At 41.4% G+C, this 21011-nt stretch overlaps 2 protein-coding genes and 2 long non-coding RNA genes across 7 annotated transcripts in view; all 4 read left to right on the top strand.

Moving 5' to 3' along the window:
- LOC119912524 (trichohyalin-like) overlaps positions 1 to 21011 on the top strand; it is a 729783-nt gene that overhangs the window by 95039 nt on the left and 613733 nt on the right. The gene's annotated exons all lie outside the window — the stretch shown is intronic.
- The window catches only part of LOC119912529 (butyrophilin subfamily 3 member A2-like), a 78002-nt gene that overhangs the window by 29586 nt on the left and 27405 nt on the right, over positions 1 to 21011 (top strand). Inside the window, exons 1-4 of one of the 2 annotated variants that reach the window (XM_038731762.1) lie at positions 520 to 644; positions 1681 to 1772; positions 1997 to 2338; positions 4310 to 4597. In XM_038731762.1, coding sequence (XP_038587690.1) covers positions 1682 to 1772; positions 1997 to 2338; positions 4310 to 4597 — 721 coding nt within the window. In that variant the 5' untranslated portion in view covers positions 520 to 644; position 1681. Of the gene's footprint in view, positions 1 to 519; positions 645 to 1680; positions 1773 to 1996; positions 2339 to 4309; positions 4598 to 21011 lie in introns of those variants that run through there. The other variant, XM_038731763.1, reaches the window with a different exon arrangement.
- On the top strand, positions 6420 to 10601 carry LOC119912554. The gene is made up of 4 exons (XR_005446182.1): positions 6420 to 6499; positions 6735 to 6839; positions 10063 to 10107; positions 10501 to 10601. It is a non-coding gene; the product is annotated as an uncharacterized LOC119912554 (long non-coding RNA).
- On the top strand, positions 17359 to 18664 carry LOC119912555. Its single transcript, XR_005446183.1, has 3 exons — positions 17359 to 17487; positions 18104 to 18148; positions 18551 to 18664. It is a non-coding gene; the product is annotated as an uncharacterized LOC119912555 (long non-coding RNA).

Genomic DNA, 21011 nt, shown 5'->3' with positions numbered 1-21011 from the left:
TAAACCTTTGTTGCTCCAGAGGTGTGTGACCTCTGACATATATAGCAATTGTAAGTAGCTTTGGATATGAGCCTCATCTAAATTAATAATATGTGTATATGTTGTTTACTTTGCAAGCAGCAGTAGCCAATGTAAGGATACTCAATGAGGAAATCCTAGCTAAATTTAACAGTCTTATTGGGGTATTTATTCTTTAACAACACATTTTATAGCTAAACATATTGTTAATAAAATGTTAATACACAAAGTAACTTTTACTTACTGTCTTTAGGTATATACGTATATTGTTATTGAAGTTAGGTATGAAGTAGTATGAAACAGAAGTAATAAGGCAATAAACAAAAGCACTGTGTAGCTAATTTCACACCAAGCCCCTACCAGATGTCATTTTTTATTTCCCTATATCTCCTTTGGGTTAACACCTGTGACACTCGCTGCAAACGTGAGAACACGGAGCTCGTTGACACCGCTGCATACCGTTTCGAGGAAACATGTTGTTCAACCGGGTATCACCTGAAACCCCATCAAACCGGTCCAAACGTTTTGAGATTGAATGGGCCCTTGAACTCCTGTGTCAGTGTCAGTTTTTCACCAACATTACCTGGATTAACAATTAACAGTCGAAGTCGGTGAACCCACAAAAGGTAGGTCGAATTATAAATTTAAGTTTGCCTGTTCACAGTGTTTAGTCTAACGTCTTAGACATTATAACAGACCATTAAGTAGGCTTTAAAGCCTTGTGTCATGTTAAATAATTATTATCTAACCATTTCAAAATGGATCAGCATTAGACCTTTTAGTCATTTGAACAGAACGCCAGCTTGTTTGATAGCAACCTGTCTGAGAGTCTTTATTATCTTATGTGATTTATTACTGACACTTTGTACAGTGGAAAGGTTTTTATGAAACGATTCTGTCAGATTCGTTTTTAAAGAAAGAAGCATTTTCCACAACAAAAGGGAAACTATTTCAAATGTGCACAATTTTCCAATGGTCCTCTGTGTTGACAAAAGTGAAAGTAAAAATCTTGACATGTTTGATTATTTGTGTAACAATACTGTCAGATCTCAGAGCTGTAGGGCGTTGTTTAAATTCAGAAAATAATATGAGTTAATATATAACATATTATATAAATGAAAACAATGAGGCCCTGCATAAGTAACAATCAGTATCGGCACTGTGTTCCTGTGCAGGTGTTGTTATATTTGTCTGCCATCTCACAGTACAGACATGCGTCATCGGCAGTTCTAATGCCTCCTTGCACCATGCCTGTATTCTTTAGGGTCTTAACGACAATTCCACAGGTGCATATTCATTGATTGTTTATGGTTCATGAACTATGAAAAACATTGTTTAAACACATTGTTTACAATGAGAGAATTTTTATAGAATTATCTTTCTTTTTTTGCTGAATATGTGTTTTGTGTGTATGTAAATACTACTTTTTAGCAATTTAAGTTTTTAGTTTGAACTAGGGTTTGGACAACATAAGCAGTAGGCTACATTTTCAAATATAAAAACTCAATCCTGAGCAGACATAAAAAATAAAAAAATTTGTTAAATTGATTTAATTTGGGGATTTTTTCAAGTCTGCTCAGGATTTAAATTATATTTCCCCTGAACACAAGTTAAAAAGAGTATTTTCTATACAATAATGTTTTAATGGTGTCTGTCCTGCAGGATGTTTCACCAGATGGCTGGACTGTCCCTTCAATATCTGCTCAGAACCATCAGTTTTTTCATTGTCCACCTTCTATCACACTTTTGTACAGGTAAACTCACACACAAATATAACTGTATAAGAGGATTACATTGGTTCACGACTCGTTACTGCTGCCCTCTCAAGTGCCCTCCACTGTTTTTGACTGTTTTGAGGAAATGGCATTTTACTTCTTATATATATATAATATGTTTGTTTTGTAAATGGTCCAGCTATACAGCTGAACTAATTTAACTTGTTTTTACTGCAATAACTTAATATTTTGTTTCCTTCCAGGTCACTCTCAGTTAATTGGTTCTCCTCAGCCAATAGTGGCAAAAGTTGGTGATGACGTCATCTTGACATGTCATCTGCAGCCTGCAGTGGATGTTGCTGCCAAGACTATTGAGTGGGCAAGACCAGACCTGGACCCCAGATTTGTGTATGTGTGGCGTGCTGGTCAGGAACTCCATCCTCCAAAAAATCCATCCTACAAAGAAAGAACAACTCTGTTCACTGAAGAACTGAAGCACGGAAACATTTCACTGAAACTCTCCAAAGTGAAACCTTCTGATGAGGGGAGATACAAATGTTACATTCCAGATATGAACACAGACGCCTCCGTTGAGCTTGTTGTTGGTGAGTAGATACATGATGTATGTGTAGTGCAGTTTGGTGTGTAGTCTGTGCAGCGTATCCAGTGAATAACTGAGGGATCAAAACAGCTTTCAGCCATTCATGTTGGGACATGAAGAGTTCAACTACAGCCATCAAACCAGTGTAACTGTTACTTAAGCAATAGCTCACGATAGGCCGTGGTAGAGCCTATGCTTATTATATCCGTGATATATGCTAGGCTATATCACAGTTAAGGGGGTTGCCAAACAATGCCCCTTAACTGTGATATAGCCTAGCATATATTGTTGGGCTTCTGTAAATAACATCATAGAGTATGGTCTAGACCTGCTCTTTTATGAAAAGCGCTGTGAGATAACTGTTGTGTTGTGATTTGGCGCTATATGAATAAAATTGAATTGAATTGAATTGAATATATCACGGCCTGAAGGGAGCTATTGCTTTTATTAAACGGTTACCAAGTATGGCATAAAGAAGGTAGGTTAACAGACGCACTTCAATTTGACTTTGTTTTAATTCATTAGGCTAACAGACATTTCTTTATGAATACAAAAAGTAGTCCCACCAGGATGCCGGTAGGCTACATAGTGCATTATCGTTGCTAAGCAACATACATCAAAGGCTAAAATTATTAGAACTATTTATTTTTATCTATTTGCATGTTGCTGTTTGTTGTGCAGCCACTAAAAACTGTCCAGCATCAGGAGATTTGACTTTGGTAACCTGAACTTATATGATAATATGCTTGCTACTGTGTGCCAGCAGCCACCAGTGCTTAAAATAATAACACTTTAATATTATAGGCTACTTAAAGGGCGGAATTGCGTCTCTCCTTGAGCAATAGTCTTTTGAACAGGCTATTGAAACTTAAACTTTGTTGCATATCGCAGACATCTGGATCAAGTAGTGGACTGCTGTGTGTATTTGTGTGTATTTTCGTTCTGATCGATCGATCTGTATCAGATAGCATTTTAATACCAGGTGTAAATGTGGCGTGACACCCTCACGAAACTCAGATTAGGCTATAACTCAAACCCTGTTTGTCGTGGAGTGATATGGATCTGTCCAAAGGAATTCGATGTCATACCCGTTGTATAGCCTATGCTCATTATAACACTACTATGAACCAATCAGATTGCTTGATTTGAGCTACCCATTTTATAAATGTTTTTAGAACAGCTAAATTAAGTATAACATCCAATCATTTAAAATAAACACAATGTGATGTGACTTACTTTATGACAGACTTTCAAATAGATGTCAACTGACCCTGCAGCCCAAGTCCCACTGTTACTGTTGCTACACCTCACAGGCTTTAGATCTAGCACACCATATGTACAGTTTACAAGAATGATGGCAGCAGATTTACCACTGAAAATTATTAGTAATGTGTGAAACAACGGGTCCTTAATTTTTTTCTTTAATTTACTTAAAGCTGAAAAAAACACAGCTAACATTAAAGCAGACAAATACACTGTGTAATCAATTTATTTATTAATGAATTGGTTTATTTAATAGGGATATTTTAAACGTGTAGTTCCTGGCCAGATCTCACAGTTCTTCTCTTGTGTTTTTAGTGTTTGGAAAGACGATAAAAAGAAATGACCCTCTAACATATTAATAACTAGTGACTTTCACTACAACCCCATTCACAGCGGTGCATTAAGCTAAATGCAAACATCAGAATGTAACAAGAGGAATGAGGTTCATCTTCACAATGTCAATACTAACGTGCTGAAGTTTAGCAGGTTTACATTTTACCTTGTTGAAGTTTATTGTGTTAACATTTGCTAATTTGGTCCAAACACAAAGTACAGCTGAGGCTGGGATGTCATTAGTTTTGCAAATATTTACCAAAGTATGTGACACAATAAAATGTTGTAGATTTACATTTATAGTATCATCTTTTTAATTATTAATGCCGTCTTTTTAAAACTGACCTGTATTTTAATTGTTCCTCTTGCTCAACATCAGGGGCCGTCTCCTCACCTGTCATCAGTTTAGCAGGTATTGACAGAGACAAAGGGGGAGTGGTGTTACAGTGTGAGTCTGCAGGCTGGTTTCCAGAGCCTGAGGTGTTCTGGCTGGACGGTGAGGGAAACCTCCTCTCTGCTGGACCTACAGAGACAGTCAGAGGTCCTGATGACCTCTATACTGTCAGCAGCAGAGTGACTGTGGAGAAGAGACACAGCAACAGCTTCACCTGTAGAGTCCAACAGAAGGACATCAACCAGACCAGAGAGACTCACATCCAGGTTCCAGGTAGATTAATGTGATCCATGTTTTAGTTTCAAATAGCTGAGGTCTAGTGTTCTATAAACGCTATTTACATATAAACGTTACTTTGTGTTTTATCGTTTCAGATGATTTCTTTGAGGTCCAGTCCAGTTTGTCCCCCGTCACAATTGGATTGGCTGTTTGTTTGGCTGCTTGCATCATGATTATTTTGTTACTTATCTTTTCTTTGTGGAAATGCAGACATAACAGAATCAGTGAGTTGCAACTTAATTACAGATTAATGGGACATTGTGTATTCAATTTGATCGAAATATCAGTATTTTTAAAATATGTGGTGTTTTTACTACTTTTTGCAATAAGTCAAATTGTCAGGTGTCTTATTTATGTAGCCCATTAACATAAAATCTTTGACTCAAATGTCTCATATGCTGTGATGCAAGGGCACGACTTTAATACTTTAATTCTACTGCCTGTTTTTCACACAGAGAGCAAGAGAAGCCACAGGGATGAAACTGATGAAGGAGAACAGAAGGTCCACTTTATAAGTAACAAAACTAAAGTTCAGCTTCACCTTGAAGCAGAAATAGTGCAGCTCCATCACTCCATCACCTGTATCCTGTTAACATGCAAAAAGGCCTCACCATAATCGCCTTGTTGAACAGTGACAGGTCCAGGATGGGCCTCGCGCCGCCCGTCTTCTTCCTGCCCGGGAGAAACCCTGGAGATGGACTGTTTCTCCAGGAGCTCCTGAAGCTCCGCCTGGAGGCAGGAAGTGAGCCACTCTGAGTAGCGCTCTGAAAGTGGTTGGAACCGATGGAGAGGCCAGCCGCAGTCGGTCCGTGTAGTGTGGAGGAAATGTGTGAGAGGGGCGACCACTGACTCAGCAGAGACAGCGGCGGGCCCAAGAAAAAGCTCTTTAGGGCTCTGTTTGTGTTTTATTTCAAAACAGCTGGGGTTTCGAACAACAGTACAAACAGAACAGGCACAGGAAACGCACATTTCCCCCCCAAAATGTCATTGGCGCTTCCCAGGGCGGCGAGGTTGCGCGATGGAGGTGGACCATGAGCAGGCATTTCTTTGGGGGGCCGCACAGCCCTCCATGTGCTCGCCAGAGGTAGCCTGACTGCCATTAGGTACCGAAATGAGATCCTCAGACCCCTTGTGAGACCATATGCTGGTGCGGTTGGCCCTGGGTTCCTCCTATTGCAAGACAATGCTAGACCTCATGTGGCTGGAGTGTGTCAGCAGTTCCTGCAAGAGGAAGGCATTCTCTTCGTTCCCCAGACCTGAATCCAACTGAGCACATCTGGGACATCATGTCTCGCTCCATCCACCAACGCCACGTTGCACCACAGACTGTCCAGGAGTTGGCGGATGCTTTAGTCCAGGTCTGGGAGGAGATCCCTCAGGAGACCATCTGCCACCTCATCAGGAGCACGCCCAGGCGTTGTAGGGAGGTCATACGTGGAGGCCACACACACTACTCAGCCTCATTTTGACTTGTTTTAAGGACATTACATCAAAGCTGGATCGGCCTGTAGTGTGGTTTTCCACTTTGATTTTGAGTGCGACTCCAAATCCAGACCTCCATGGGTTGATAAATTTGATTTCCACTGAAAATTTTTGTGTGATTTTGTATTTAATGAGATTATTTCATTCATTCTGATCTAGGATGTGTTATTTTAGTGTTCCCTTTTTTTGAACAGTGTATTTTACATTAATAGCTGTTATTTCTTAAATGCAGTGAAATTCTGTAAAAAAAACAACAACATATGCCTAAAATCATGTCTGGATTCTTGTCCCTGTTTATGTCTCTCCTCTTTCTCAGTTTAAGGAGCAGCAGCTGCAGGAGGAGCAGCAGAGGAGGGATGAAGCTGAGAAAAAGTTCAGATACTGAAAGATGAGCTGGAGACCAAGAGGAATGAGGTTCAGCTTTAGTTATTTAATATAATACATTGATTTTAGTATGAAATCACATTCTTTATGTCATCTAATGTAGAAAAAGTCAAACTCACTGTAGTTTATGTAGGTCAAGCACAAAATAAAGTCTTATTTGTTTGTTTTTTTTCACAGATATTAATTTATAGTGTAAAGTATTAAATGTTAGTAAAAGAACATTTGTCTCTTCTCCTCTCTTTAAAACTTCTCGCTGTCCTTCCAGGTTGAAACCAAACAAGCTGAGCTGCAGCAGCTCCAAGAAGAGAAGCAGAGGAAGGAGAACGACCTGCAGACTGTGAAGGAAGAGCTGGAGAACAAGAACAAAGAGGTTCATGTCTTTATCTTAATCTTAATCTTTCTGTATTTACTGTGTCACAGCCCAGACTCAGTGAGACACACAAAGAGGGAGAATACACACACAATTTGAAACTAACTTAAGATGTATGTAAGTCATTGGTGGTTGTTGTGTTGAGTGGATGTGCGGTGTTGTGAAGGCAACAAATAAGAAGAAAGAAAGATGATGAGAGAGAGAATGAGGAGCAAAATATCAGGTTAAAGGTTCAGTTTGTAAGTTTTAGTGACATCTAGTGGTGAGGGTTGCAAATTGTACCCCCCGCCTCCCCTGTCTAAGCGAGTTGTTTAGCTACGGTGCCTGAGACAGGACAAAAGAGTCATCTATGTGATAGCAGAGAGTTGCCAGTCAAGAAATCAGGTTTCTTTAGATAGATATATTAAGAAATTATATTTACTTAATTATTCAGGAAAAACATGTTTTTTTGAATATTATTGTTGCTTGTTCATTAACAAACAACAGCCAACAGCCACATCGAAAAATGAAGTGCTACATGATGTCTCATACTCCTGTAATACAGTATTTTTACTTCAATTAAGCAGTAACAACAAACACCCACTCGGGTTCAGATCAGGGGGGCCGTTCCTCCCGATAACGCCTTTCCAGGTATCTCCATCATTGCCCACATGCGCGTTCAAGTCTCCCAGCAGAACTATGGAGTCCCCTACTGGAGCCCCATACAGAACTCCATTCAGGGTCTCCAAGAAGGCCGAGTACTCTATACTGCTGTTTGGTGCATATGCACAAACAACAGTCAGAGTTTTCCCCCGCCACTACCCGAAGGCGTAGGGAGGCAACCCTCTCGTTCACCGGAGTGAACTCCAGCATAGCGGCGCTCAGCTGGGGACTTGTGAGTATCCCCACACCCGCCTGGTGAGTCACACCTTGAGCAACTCCAGAGAAGAATAGGATTCATCCCCTATCAAGGAGTACGGTTTCAGAACCAAGACTGTGCGCGGAGGTCAGCCCCACCAGATCTATGTGGTAGCGCTCCATCTCCTGCACAAGTTCCGGCTCCTTCCCCCACAGAGAGGTGACGTTCCATGTCCCCAGAGCCAGCCTCTGCTGCCCGGGTCTGGTCCGTCGAGGCCCCTGACCTTCACTGCCACCCATGTGGCAGCGCACCTGACCCCTGCAGATCTTCAGATGGATGGTGGGTCCAAAGGATGGAGAGGGGGGTGATCGAGAGCTTTGCCTCACGGATCATTAGCAGTGAAAAGAAATATATATTTTCTACCAGGGCAGTAAAATGTGAAGCTTAGCTGCTCATCTGAACTTCCCTGCTGGTACCGTTTCATTAATAATTTTCATCATCTGTCTCAGGAAGGTAACGGCACATTTCTGTCCAAGTAACAAAGCCTGGAGAAGAACTACATGAAATTAAAGCTGCAAGCAGCGTTGGGCAGGCCCTCGCACGTGTAGCGTGTCGGGGCATTAAGCGGCTGTGTTGCATATTATGGTGCTCTGTCTGTGCGGCTGTTAATTTGCTATGCAATTCGGACACCTCACTTCCTGTGTCCCCTTTGTGGCGCTACATAGCACTTGGCGCTATGAATATAAATTAATATTGATGTACAGCTGTGTTCAGAGTTGATCTTTGACGCCATGCCACGGACACGCCCATTGACGAAAACTCACAGATCACAACTTTTCATTGTCAATACCTTTAGAAGGCACAGCAGAAATTTGAAGTCGATTCGACTAAATCCCTAGGAGGAGTTCATTAAAGTGTAAATCATCCAAAAATGACCATACAGTTCAAAATGGCTTTACAGCTTGAGAAATGTAAGTTATTTTCCTCTCCAGTCTGCCTAAAAGAAAAGCATTTTTGGGATTAAATGGGCTTTATTAGCTGCTGCAGTGCAGGATGAACTTAGAACAGATTCATTTCTCAACTTATTATTCTAAATTATGCAAGGAAGAAGAAGAAATACATAATAAATCCTGCGACAAAATCTGTCCACAAATACTGTGCAACATGTAGTCTAATGCCTTGTGTTATAGCTGACTTGGGCAGTGAAATGATTCATGTTTTAATTCATGGGGTCATAGTTGTCCACAACTCAAACACAAGGAGGAATGTTTTATACCACCTCAAGAAGACTTCCTATCAGAAAGTTAGAATGGTACTTCAATGTACAACTGCAGCACTTAAATTAAGTAAAGTAATTCTCCTGAAATGTTTGTGTTATTTTATTACTAGAGACATGTAACAGGTTTTATACTTCCTGTGAATATAATCCAATTAATCTTATTTTTATGCTGTATATGCATTGTGTAATTTGATAAATTATGTTGTATAGTGGTGCTTGCATTGCATACTATTAACACTTCATTGCCCTCCTCAGATAAGACTCTCAGACTGCAACATGTGTCTTTGTGAAGAGAGAAACAGAAACAGAAACTCTACCTGTCAGCTCGCTCTGCTCCTTAAAACTGAATTTAGCACACAGAATTGAATATGAGTGCACTCGAGATGTAGCTGCAGCTATCAGACCATGATTCTCCCTATACTGCAGTTCTTTGTCCATGCATGCAGCAAACTGAAAGCACTGTCTGTCAGTGTGTCGAGTGTCCACTCGAAAAGGGAAAGAATACATGGCTGGTAGTATTGTCTTCAAATAGAGTTGCTAAACACCTCAGCGCACTGAAGGAAGCCATCTGACTGTTTAAGGAGCAAGGTCGTTGATGTGTGCAGGTAGAGTAGGCCTAGAGCTCTCCCGTCTGACTGGTCCGCCAATAGGAGAGAAGTTCACCCCTTGAGACACAGCCCCTCATCATTTGCATAATGAGGAGGTGAATACCATTGGGGAAATAAATAGGGTAGAAAATGCAACGGAACAATAAAACAGACAAAAATATTAAAACACACACAATAAATTTGAAGATTATAACGGACAATAAATAAATATGGTAATTATTACAAAGGCGAATAAATAAAGAAGCTAATTAAAATAGATATATACATTTATGTCTCCTTGTATAATTTAATTATTGCCTACATTTATTCATTTACTTTTTGTGCATTTAATCGGAGGCTTATTTATTTATCAAGCATTTATTTATTTCTGTATTTATTTCTGAATTTGTCAGAATCAGTCCCCATATGAGTAATGCAACTGTCCTATTATTTTGTAAAACTACTCACATGATTTAATGTGGAACTCGTGTCTCTTTGTGTCCTTCACCTCCATACCAGCTGGAGAGAATTCAAACCAAACGACACAGCTTTCACTTTTTTTTGGTAAGTGGTCCTAATATAAGAAATATAATATGTGGTTTCTTCTCATCCGAGAAAACACCATAACACAAAGTCCATTATTGTAATATCTCCATATATATTATTTGTAGATTGTGAATGACACCAAATGCAGAAATACAGACTGGCTTCATTTACAGACAAATTTTGCAGCCTGATCAACTTTAACAAAGCAGAGATAATCTGAATATATAATGAGGGAAAACCACAGTACTACCGATAGGCTTGAAATAAAACTATATAGTAAACTTTGCCATTGTAGTGCAGAATTTCTTCTACATGAGCTGAGCTTTTTCACTTGTTATTCAGCAAAAGTCATGATGCTCCATTTTTGCAAGATGGATGATTGTATATATCATATGTCTTAATGTAATCCAGAATCGACACTTTAGAGGACAGGAGATCAAAGCTGGGGAGACACTGAAGACAAAGCTGGAGATCCATGAAATTGAATTAGACACCCAAATCATGGAGGTTTGTATTTGTATCTTTTCTTCAAAAGATTTGGTTTCAGCCACCTACTTGTTTGTTTTCAGTTTAGCTTCTCTGTCAGAATCAGAATCAGCTTTATTGCCAGGTATGTGTACACATGCGAGGAATTTGACCCTGGACAATGCTCACGATGTGCTTACTTATACAATTACACAATAAGGTAATAATCAAACACAGGCTACAGTATAGAGTACACATGTATACACACTATTGTTGGGACCAGGACAGTCTGGTAAGAACAAAGACTGGGCTTCCTGCCTGACTCCGGCCCACCGAGCGGTAACCCGACTTCGCCAGGATCCGATCCGTGAAATAAATTACCTCCGACGGACACATCCCCATTGAGAACTGGCGTTATCATCGTCACTACCAAGAGCGACCTGAGTAAAAGGCTTAACTAAAGTGTTTGGGCAGAGATATATACATAATTGTATTGTTTATGTGCTGAGCTTCATGTTCATTGTGGATTCACGGACCGCCGTGTCTGCTTCTAGATATTGCTGTGTTTACGTGCTCAAGCACGCTGTATTAACATCATCCCAGCCACTAGCTGACCGGGGTTTTACAGATTTCAGCTGTCTGTGAAAGTGATCGCTAAATATCCTTTATCAGAGTTAAAGGCCGAGCATACGCCTAGCGGGTCTCGTTGCTATTCGGTAGTTATGACACTATTACACAGCCTGAATTTCTGCTTGTGCTACAGCTGTACTTTATTTTCCACATGTGTGCACCATCGCTAGACTCTGGCTAAAGCAAAGTCAGCATCCGCCCATTAAGGAAAACTAACTGTGCATGCTGAGTGACAGGGTGTAGCTACGTTGTAATTCACCATGATAAGTAAACCCACAGACATTATCTTGTGTGATCTCACTGTTTTCCCTGCTTTCCATGAACTAATCACTGTATACACTCATTTGCCACCGGTACAACAGGTAGTGTGCCGAGTTTGTTGTCCGCATAGCCTACAGAGAGAATAGCCGCCATTTTGGGTCATAGTGTTACATCTGTTGGTTGTGACGGCCAGTGTACGGACTCACTCTTCAAACTCACCTATCTTTGAATGAAAATTTTTGATTATTGACAATTTAAAGGTGAATATATCCTTTTAGACTGATTTCATATTCGGTTATTGGTCCCTGATTCCAGGGTGTATTTATTAATGACAATTAATAATTTTATTAATATTTCTAGAATATCTCTGATATTCAGCCAAAAACTAAACCTGATCCTACGTGACCCCAACACTATGAACAAAAACAGACAGATTGAGACAATAGTGCAATTAACAGAGTGCAAAGGATGCAGGAGAAAAAAAATTATTACCATTATTGTTATTATTATGTACATGTTGGAGGTGGATGTGCACAGACACACACAAGCTTACATGTACACAGTGTGATGAGTGCAAAGAACGCTGGAATAAATAAGTATTATGTGCAGGTCTTATGTACATGAGGTAAGTGGACTTGGTATACAGTATATACAGTACATTATGACTAAATAAATAAATGGTAAGTGGTTGCCAGTAAGCAGGAATTATTGCACAGGAATGGTTCCTGACACTGTGAGTCAGAGTCAGCTTTTCATCAGAGTGATGGCTTGTGGGAAGAAACTGTTCCCGAGTCTGTTGGTTTTGGCGTGCAGTGTTTTGCACTTACCAGAGGGGAGAAGCTGGAACAGGTTGTGTCCGGTGTTAGATCTGCAGTGATGTTTCCTGCCCGTTTCCTGACTCTGGAAAGTCTTGAATGGAGGGCAGGTTGGCACCAATGATCTTTTCTGCAGTCCTGACTGTCCGTTGTAGTCTGTCCCTGTCCTTTTTGGTGGCAGATCCAAACCAGACAGTGATGGACGTGCAGAGGACAGACTGGATGATGGCTGTGTAAAAGTGGAGCAGCAGCTTCTTAGGCAGGTTGATCTTCCTGAGCTGACACAGGAAGTATATCCTCTGCTGGCGTTCTTGATGATAGTGTCAGTGTTGGGCTCCCACTTCAAGTCCTGGGATATCGTGGAACCCAGAAACCTGAAGAATTCCACAGCAGACACAGGACTGTTGAGTGTGGTGATGGGGGCAGAGTGGGGGGGTTCCTCCTGAAGTCCACGGTCATCTCCACAGTTTTTAGCATGTTAAGCACCAGGTTGTTCTGACCGCACCAGAGAGCCAGCTGATCAACCTCCCATCTGTAGGCACATCCCCAGTCCCGGATGAGGCCGATGACCGTTGTGTCGTTAGCGAACTTCAGGAGTTTGACAGATGGTCCCCTGAGGTGCAGTCGTTGGTGTAGAGGGAGAAGAGCAGTGGGGAGAGCACACACCCCTGGGGGGTGCCAGTGCTGATAGTCCGGGTGCTGGATGTGATGTTTCCCAGCCTCACCTGCTGACTCCTGTCAGTCAGGAAGTCTGTGATCCACTGACCGGACGGAGACTGGCACCGTGAGCTGGGTGAGTTTGGTGCTGAGGATGTCCGGGATGATGGTGTTGAACGCCGAGCTGAAGTCCACGAACAGGATCCTTGCATATTTCCCCGGAGAGTCGAGCTGTTGCAGGATGTAATGCAGTCCCAAGTTGACAGCATCATCCACAGATCTGTTAGCCCTGTAGGCAAACTGCAGGGGGTCCAACAAGGGGCCAACACCAGTCTTTCAAAAGGAAGACTTCTGAAGACTTCCTCCTTTGTCTGATGAAGCTGCCTGAGTTTCACTATGAACAAGGGTTTTTAGTTGTATGTGCGGAAGGTTTTAGTCTGCACATACATTTCCTCACAAAAGCTGACATAAGATGTCACAGTGTCAGTTAGTTTGTCCAATGCAGTGGCTGCAGCCACCGTGAGCTCCGTTATGTGGTCCGCCTGGAAATGATTAAATCCTGGCTAGAAAAGTGTGCTTTCCGGGATGTGCTCGGTGAGCCAGGGTTCGGTAAAACACAGGGCGACAGATCTGCAGAAGTCAGTTAGTACTGTTGAGGAGAAGCAGTTCATCCATTTTGTTGGCCAGAGAGCGGACATTAGCCAGCTGGATCGAAGGGAGCACAGTGCGAAAACCCAGCTGTCTCAGTTTAACCTGTGCGCCAGCTCGCCTTCCCCTTTGGCGTCTCCGAAGGATCTGATGTTTAAGAGCTCTTCTCTGGTAAAAGTTACCAGAGAGGGACGGCAGAAAACAGAGTTAACAAACAAAAAGCACTGTGGAGTGTAATCCAGAGGCTGCCATCTTCCACTGCGCCATCTTGTTAATAACAGGTCTAAAGGCTTGTGCGGTCTACACGACTTTCAGTGTCAGCCGAGGGCTGTGCCGTTCACACTTTACAACTTGCCGTCTTGTGACGGGAGTGGCGTTCACACTACATGACAGGGGGGTGACACACTACGAGAGCTGACATCATCTGAGTCACCTGACGCTGGTCTCCAAACCACGTTTGGTCAAGAAAACACACGTGAAATGTGAAATGGAAAATGATGCAAACCTACAGACAAAACAGCTGTTGTTTGTTATTATAAAGATAGCAGTTCTAAAGACAAAGAATACGGCTGAAAGAATGGATTCATCACTGGTTTACCAGAGGCACACAGAGGCATACAAATCCTCCACTCTTCCTGGTTAAGGTACCAGAGGAAATTCGCTGACAGGAGTCAACTTTCCTGCCCCAGGTAAGATCTTGCAGGAGAAGTCGGCATGCTTGTGGTACAAGTTCTGACAAATGTGTAAAGTTAAATGCATTGCTGAGAAGGACTTACATGGCCCCGATTGTTGGTAGGCCTGAGTGGGCTCCGTCCAAGATAGAGGCTGATGCTTCTTGGCCAAGACCTCAAACTGTAACAGAGCTCAAATCGTCTTGGGGTTCTGTGGTTACTACCAGCTACCAGGGTGTCTTATACCAAGAGCATGATGATGGCCTGCGTCCAGTTGCATTCCTCAGCAGAATTCTTTCGCCATCTGAGAGAAACTATCCAGCGCACAAACTGGAGTTCCTGGCTCTTAAGTGGGCAATTGTGGATAAGCTCAAGTATGAACAGATAACAGTCCACTGACATACGTCCTGATATCAGCTAAACTGGATGCCACGGGTCATCGTAGGCTCTCAGCGCTGTCCACCTACAACTTCAGCCTGAAATATAGACCTGGTCGCCAGAACCTTGACACAGATGCACTGTCCCGGCATCCACATGATAGCACAACACCAGACGATGAATGGCAGGAAATTCCAGTTCGTGGAGTGCGAGCTCTCTGTCAGACTGTGTCAAGTAGCACACATGCCAGACACCTCCAATCATGTGTGATTACTCAAATTGGGGCTCATGTTTCTGCAGTTCCTAAAGCTTCCTGTCATGCTGCTACATTAGCCGCTGACCATCTGCCCACTTTCAGTTCAGCTGAGATTCAAGCCGCTCAGAAAAATGACCCATGCATAGGGGAGGCATGGTTAGCTGTCAGTCAGAATGCACCTGCTAGTCAAATACAGACGAATCATCCCGACCAAACACTGCTGAAAAGAGAGTGGGAGAAACTATCAGTTGAGCAGGGTCTGCTGTACAGAACAGTTAAGTAGACTGACAATCAAAACAAAAAGAACAAAAAGATGAAAAGATAGATTCAAGCAGCCTTTCAGTTGGCCCAAGCCACTTCTACTAAAATGAACCACAGTAATAAAGAGAGATACGACCAGAAGGGTGTTACCACTGTTTGGTTCCTGGGGATAGAGTCCTCATTCGAAACCTTGGCCTGAAAGGGAAGCAAAAGTTGGCTGATCGTTGGAGTGCAAACCCCTATGTGGTTGTGAGCCAAATGTCTGACCTTCCTGTTTACTGTCTAAAGCCTGTGGATGGTTCAGGACCTATTAAAGTCACGCACCGAAGTCACCTCCTGCCACTAGGACAAGAAGTTCCGCTAAACACTAATCTGGACACCAAACCTGCCCCAACTACAAGAGCACTCAGGCGCAGAAAAGCCAAGGAGAGAAATCAAATACTTGAGATTAACAAAAGTGACTCCACCGCTGATGTTCTCTTGGGAGATCAATATTCTTCAGATTCAGAGTCAAGAGTATGGGAACTACCCAGTAGACTGTACTGAGGAAAACTGTGAAAAATCACAGAAAGATGTACTACCCTCAATGTCCGCTACCAATACCCATGCTACAGCAGTGCCCAAAGTCACAGCAAGCTTAGAGTCTGCAGAGTATCTACCTGATATAGTAGAGGTAGCAGATGATAATCAGGGAATAGAACAGGAATGTTCTGTTGAGGACGCTTGCACCACCCACAACTCTGATGTAGTGAGAACTGACCCAGAAGTTAGAAGGTCAGAGAGGTCAAGAAGACAAGCAGAACGTTTGACTTATGAAAAACTAGGTGAGCCCTGTGCAAGACCTGTAGTAGTGAGGCAAACCAGTGTTCACTCAGTTACAGTAAGTCACCCACAGTAACATTTCCTAAGCAACTCAATAGTTGTCATGTGTGGTGGTGTAATTCTTTTGTTAAATGCATGTCATGTACAGATAAGGTTTCCGTCCTTTCACCATCTACTATACCAGTCATTACACTTTGAAGGCCTGTTCTTGTGTATATTGTATAGTTTTTTTGCCAAGTAGCTCCAGGCCCACTAAATGTGGTTAAATCAAAGGACTGTTTCTATACATGTGGAATTTTTAAACTTATTGACTGCTGCGTATGAGTCCTAAATGTTTGTTTATCTTTAATGTGTTTGTGTAGCACTATTTAATTTTCAGTGTTTCAATTTATACTTTATTGTACCGTTTGTAGTTTAATTGTATTGTTTTTGTAAAGCACTTTGATCGAAACCGCTCTATAAATAAATTTATTATAATTAAAATATTATTAGATATCGGGCAGACTTCGGCGATGTGTCAGAAATGTGTCGGAGAGCTGTTTTGATGCGTTGTTGAGTAGTTCACACATAACGACTAGCGAACGCTGATCAACCACTGAGTTACTCCCATCATAGCCCGACGGTCGCCGAGCTGCTGAGCGGCAAATCAGGCTAAAAATCGTGTAGTGTGAATTAGGCTTTAGAGGGTTTAAGACTGGAATGAGTTTTGTCCTTTTTTAGACAATTGCTGTGATTTCCAGTTAGAAAAAATTACTCTAGAGGCTGTTAAAAGAGTGCAGGACTCAAACAGGTGGTTTTGTTCAAATGAGTCTCTCTGCTGCCAGTTTGGCATTGCTGTTAAAACAGCAGCCATTATGAAGAAATGCTTTCATCCATTGAGATTACACCCTGTCCAACCAGTAGATGCTTTTTGTAACAATAGAGTCAGAACATCAGTAAATCAGTCTGTGCTAAAGATTATTAACAGTGACTCTCACAATGTGTCCACAGCTGCTACACAACACCAGGCTGCTACAAAGCAACTACAGCTGCATCTGCACAGGCTCTCAGGCTGGTCAGGTGTGATTCAGTATTCTGCATGTTTATGCAGGTGCTGGATTACTGGGGCTCATTATTCCTGTGCACCAGGGCCTCTTTCAACTTTTCAGGCCATGTTTTATTCTTGAGATGCATTTTAAATTCTTATTTGATGTGATAAAGAACTTAAACTGAAATGATTTGTGCAGTCATAAACACAATTTAAAGTATTATTGTCTGTTATTATTTTTATTGTAATAAAACCGAGGGAGTCACTTACTTCAGAAACGTTCCAATTAGACGCACAAAAGAAACCATGATATAGGCTTTATAGTTTTTCTGTTACTGTTGACATGTTGCAGTACATTAACTCAAATACACATTCATAGTTAAACATGTCTCTCATATTGTGTCCTCTTCTCGTTCCTCCCACATTGAAGACAAACAAGCTGAAGTCCAGCAGCTCCAGGATCAGATTCAGAGGACGGAGACCATCCTGCAGACGGAGAACAGAAAGGTTCATTATTCTACTGAACAAAAAGTATCAGAGTATTCAAATATTTTTAGAGATATTTGGTATCAGTGTCGATGCTCAGACATTCAGCAACACTCATCATCAATAACTTTTCATCATCATCATCATCATCATCATCATCATCATCTTGTGTTGAACATTCAGAAATAATGTAATGTTAAATGTAAAGGTGCTCTGTGAAATTTTCTGGTGATTAAACAGAAGTTATATTTACATTCAGTTTTACTCACCAAAACACATCGTGTGTATTTGAAGGCTAAATTAAATTTCAATCAAGTATTTAAAATCCAAAATTGTACAGCAGTCTTCTTCTTCACAGCCTTTACTGGTGTGTTGCTGCATATCTTGGCGTTTTACAGCCACCTGTAGATCAGTGAATAGTATGAAACCATTGTCAGGAACATGTATCGTGTTACCCACATGCATCCTCATGCACAAGATCTACAGAATTGAAACTCATTCATAGACAAACAGCTCCATAGCACTACTAGAAGTTTAAAACTCCAGGTAAGGTAAAATAATTAAAAGAGTTCAGATAATAAACCAATAAATGTGTTAATAAAAGAACATGGCTCCTTTAATTTCTTTTTCTTCCCAGTTGGAAAGAAGCAGAGTTGCTCCAGTTCAGCCTTCCTCCCCTCTGGTAAGTGGTCATGTAGAAATAAAATGAATACTCTCTAAGATTTCCTCTCCAGAAATAGGAGTTAACTCCACAAGACAAACTTACAATGGCAAAGGTGTGCAGCATTTAACAACACTGCATTTAGGTCACAAATCTTTATCCATAATCAGTTGAAGAGCTGCAGCGGGGCAGACTGAAAATGTCAAGTTTGACTTTATCGAGAGTAATTTGTTTTTTTATTTCATGCATTTTGTTGGTTAAACTGTGGAACTGCATAGTTTCTAAGAGGAAAATAACTGAGTATTCTCAGTTGTAATTAAATCCACAGAAATCAGACGAGTTTTGGTTGTTATGGCATGTTTAGTCACTTTACAAAGAAACATGTCTCTCATCTTGTATCCAAAAACATTTTTTTCCTCTCAGTTTAAGTGGCAGATAATTTCCAAGCAGAAGTTCCAAGATGAGCAGCAGAGGAGGGAGGAAGCAGAGAATAGAGTTCAGACCCTGGAGGAGGAGCTACAGATTAAGATCAGGAAGGTTTGTATTGTATTAGCCACAAAAGATTTATTTCAAGACAACTACTTGCTTGTTTTCAGTTCATCTTCAAATTTGTTTCTTCGAAAAATAGATGAACATGATGATCTTCAAATAAAAAAATATTTCTTAGTATTTTAATCTGCTGTTTATGATGTACACAAATGTGTAACTTTGTCTGTCACTGTTGTCATGTTCATGAAAGTCTTTATGAAAGAACATCTCAACTCAGCACCATGATGAAAAGCCCATGAGAGACAAAGCAGGTGAACACAGTGGAGCATTTAGCAGCTAAAGAGACAGATATTTCCCTCAAGAGCTGGAGACCAAAAACAGAGAAAAAAGAGAATTAATATTGGACTGAACATTCATCAGGTGACACAAACATGACATGTAACTGCTGGATAGGTAAAAAAGTAGCTTTTTAACAATTCAGTACATCACCCTAATAAGGTGACGACATTTCAATTTTGTGTTCACAACTTGTTTCTGCTGCCTCTCAGTGGCTAAAGGTGCAAAATAACTGTGACTTTGCTACATCTAAAAGGGTCAAACTAGAAATAGTAAAACATGCTGCACACGTCAGACCATGGAGTACCTTCCTGTCATGTCTTATTGTTTATCTTCTTACATATTTTAAGAAGAAAAATGTCTCTCATCTTCTGTCTTTATCTTCTCTTGCCTCATGTCGAGAAGCACAAAGAGGAGAAGCAGAGGAGGGAGAACAACAAGAAGCAGCTGCAAAAGGAGCTGGTGTACAAGACAAAACAGGTTCATCTTTCATTGATACTGACTTTTGTTTAAAAAATAAGAAACACTTTATTGATCCCCTAGTGGAAATTCACATGTCACAGTTGCGCATTTATCAAGGCATAAGGGATATAAATAATAATAAGATTAGGTGGATAAAAAATATAAGAGTATACATATAATATATAAAGAAATAAATATAAAGGAGCGTGGTTATGTACTTCACATTATTAAAGAATTATGATGAACATTTACATTATTAATGTTGATTAAATTAATGATAATTAACATTTTCATTATGGTGAACCAAAAAAGGACTAGTAGATATAAATAGCAGCAGAGAATATTGCACATTAACTATTAAAGAGATAATATTGCACAAAAACAGATAAGGTCCAATTTAATGACTAACTAAGTGTCCATGTGTCAGACATTTAGGGAACAAAGTTATGAAGTTTGATGGCCACAGGCAGGAATGACTTCCTGTGGCGCTCTGTGGTGCATTTTGGTGAACGAGTCTTGCACTGTGTTTGAGCAGCAAGTCATGGAGTGGGTGGGAGACATTGTCCAAGATGACATGTAGTTTGGACAGCATCCTCCTCTCTGACACCATCATCAGAGTCTCCAGATCCACCGCCACAACGTCACTGGCCTTGCAGATCAGTTTGTTGAGTCTGTTAGTGTCTGCTACCCTCAGCCTGCAACAGCAAACAGGATAGCATTGGCCACCGCAGACTCTCATGGATGGAAACAGGACTCACTGGTGCCATGGCTCTACCAGCCTCGTCACCCTTGCTGATACATCCATTCACAGCAGAGTCATCAGAAAACTTATGAAGATGGCAGGACTTTATTATTTACAAGGGGAAAGTCAATGTTTTTTCTGACTTTTGTTACTGTTAGTATAAACACACATGCACATGTAACAACACATGGAGAGACACGGGGGATGCCACTCAGTGCGGCACCCGAGCAGTTGGAGGTTGCTCAAGTCCACCTTCGGCAGTGCTCTGTAGCTACCAGTCCATTTCTTTGGCCCAAGTTGAACTCAAACCGGCAACCCTCCGTTTCCCAAGCCGAGTCCTTATGGACTGAGCTACTGCCGGCCCATAGTGGGGTAGTTGAAATCCCTGGTGTAGATGGGAAGAGGAAGGGAGAGAGGACAGTCCCCTGTGGGGCCCCGGTGTTGCTGACCATTGTCTTCACACTGGGGTTGGTGTCTCACAGGAGGGTGGAGGACAGTGAGGAGGAGGGGGGAGTTGTGGGGTTGGAGGGCAGCATTGCATGAAAAGCGGGATTTTCATCACTGTAAACTCCCCTGGTGGTTTGGTGGACTGGCGGAGGTGTTAACGACTCTGGCTTCTCAGTCATTGGATGAAACCAATGACATCACCAAATCAACAATCGCATGTGATTCGTTGGTAGATTTAGAGGGTTGCCAGCAACACCGAACAATGCCCCTTAACTGTGAAGTGCCTCAAGTGAGCTATTGCTTTTATAAAACTGTTACCAAGCATGGCAAAAAGAAAGTAGGCTAACAGATGCGATCTGTATCAGATCGCATTTTAATACCAGGTGTAAATGGGGCGTGAGACCTCAA

Source organism: Micropterus salmoides, unplaced genomic scaffold, assembly GCF_014851395.1.
Source record: "Micropterus salmoides isolate LMB-PRFRI ecotype aquatic unplaced genomic scaffold, ASM1485139v1 Ms_hic_scaffold_2, whole genome shotgun sequence".
In the NCBI taxonomy this organism is placed as follows: domain Eukaryota; kingdom Metazoa; phylum Chordata; class Actinopteri; order Centrarchiformes; family Centrarchidae; genus Micropterus; species Micropterus salmoides.
This window is presented reverse-complemented; position numbering and strand designations above follow the sequence as displayed.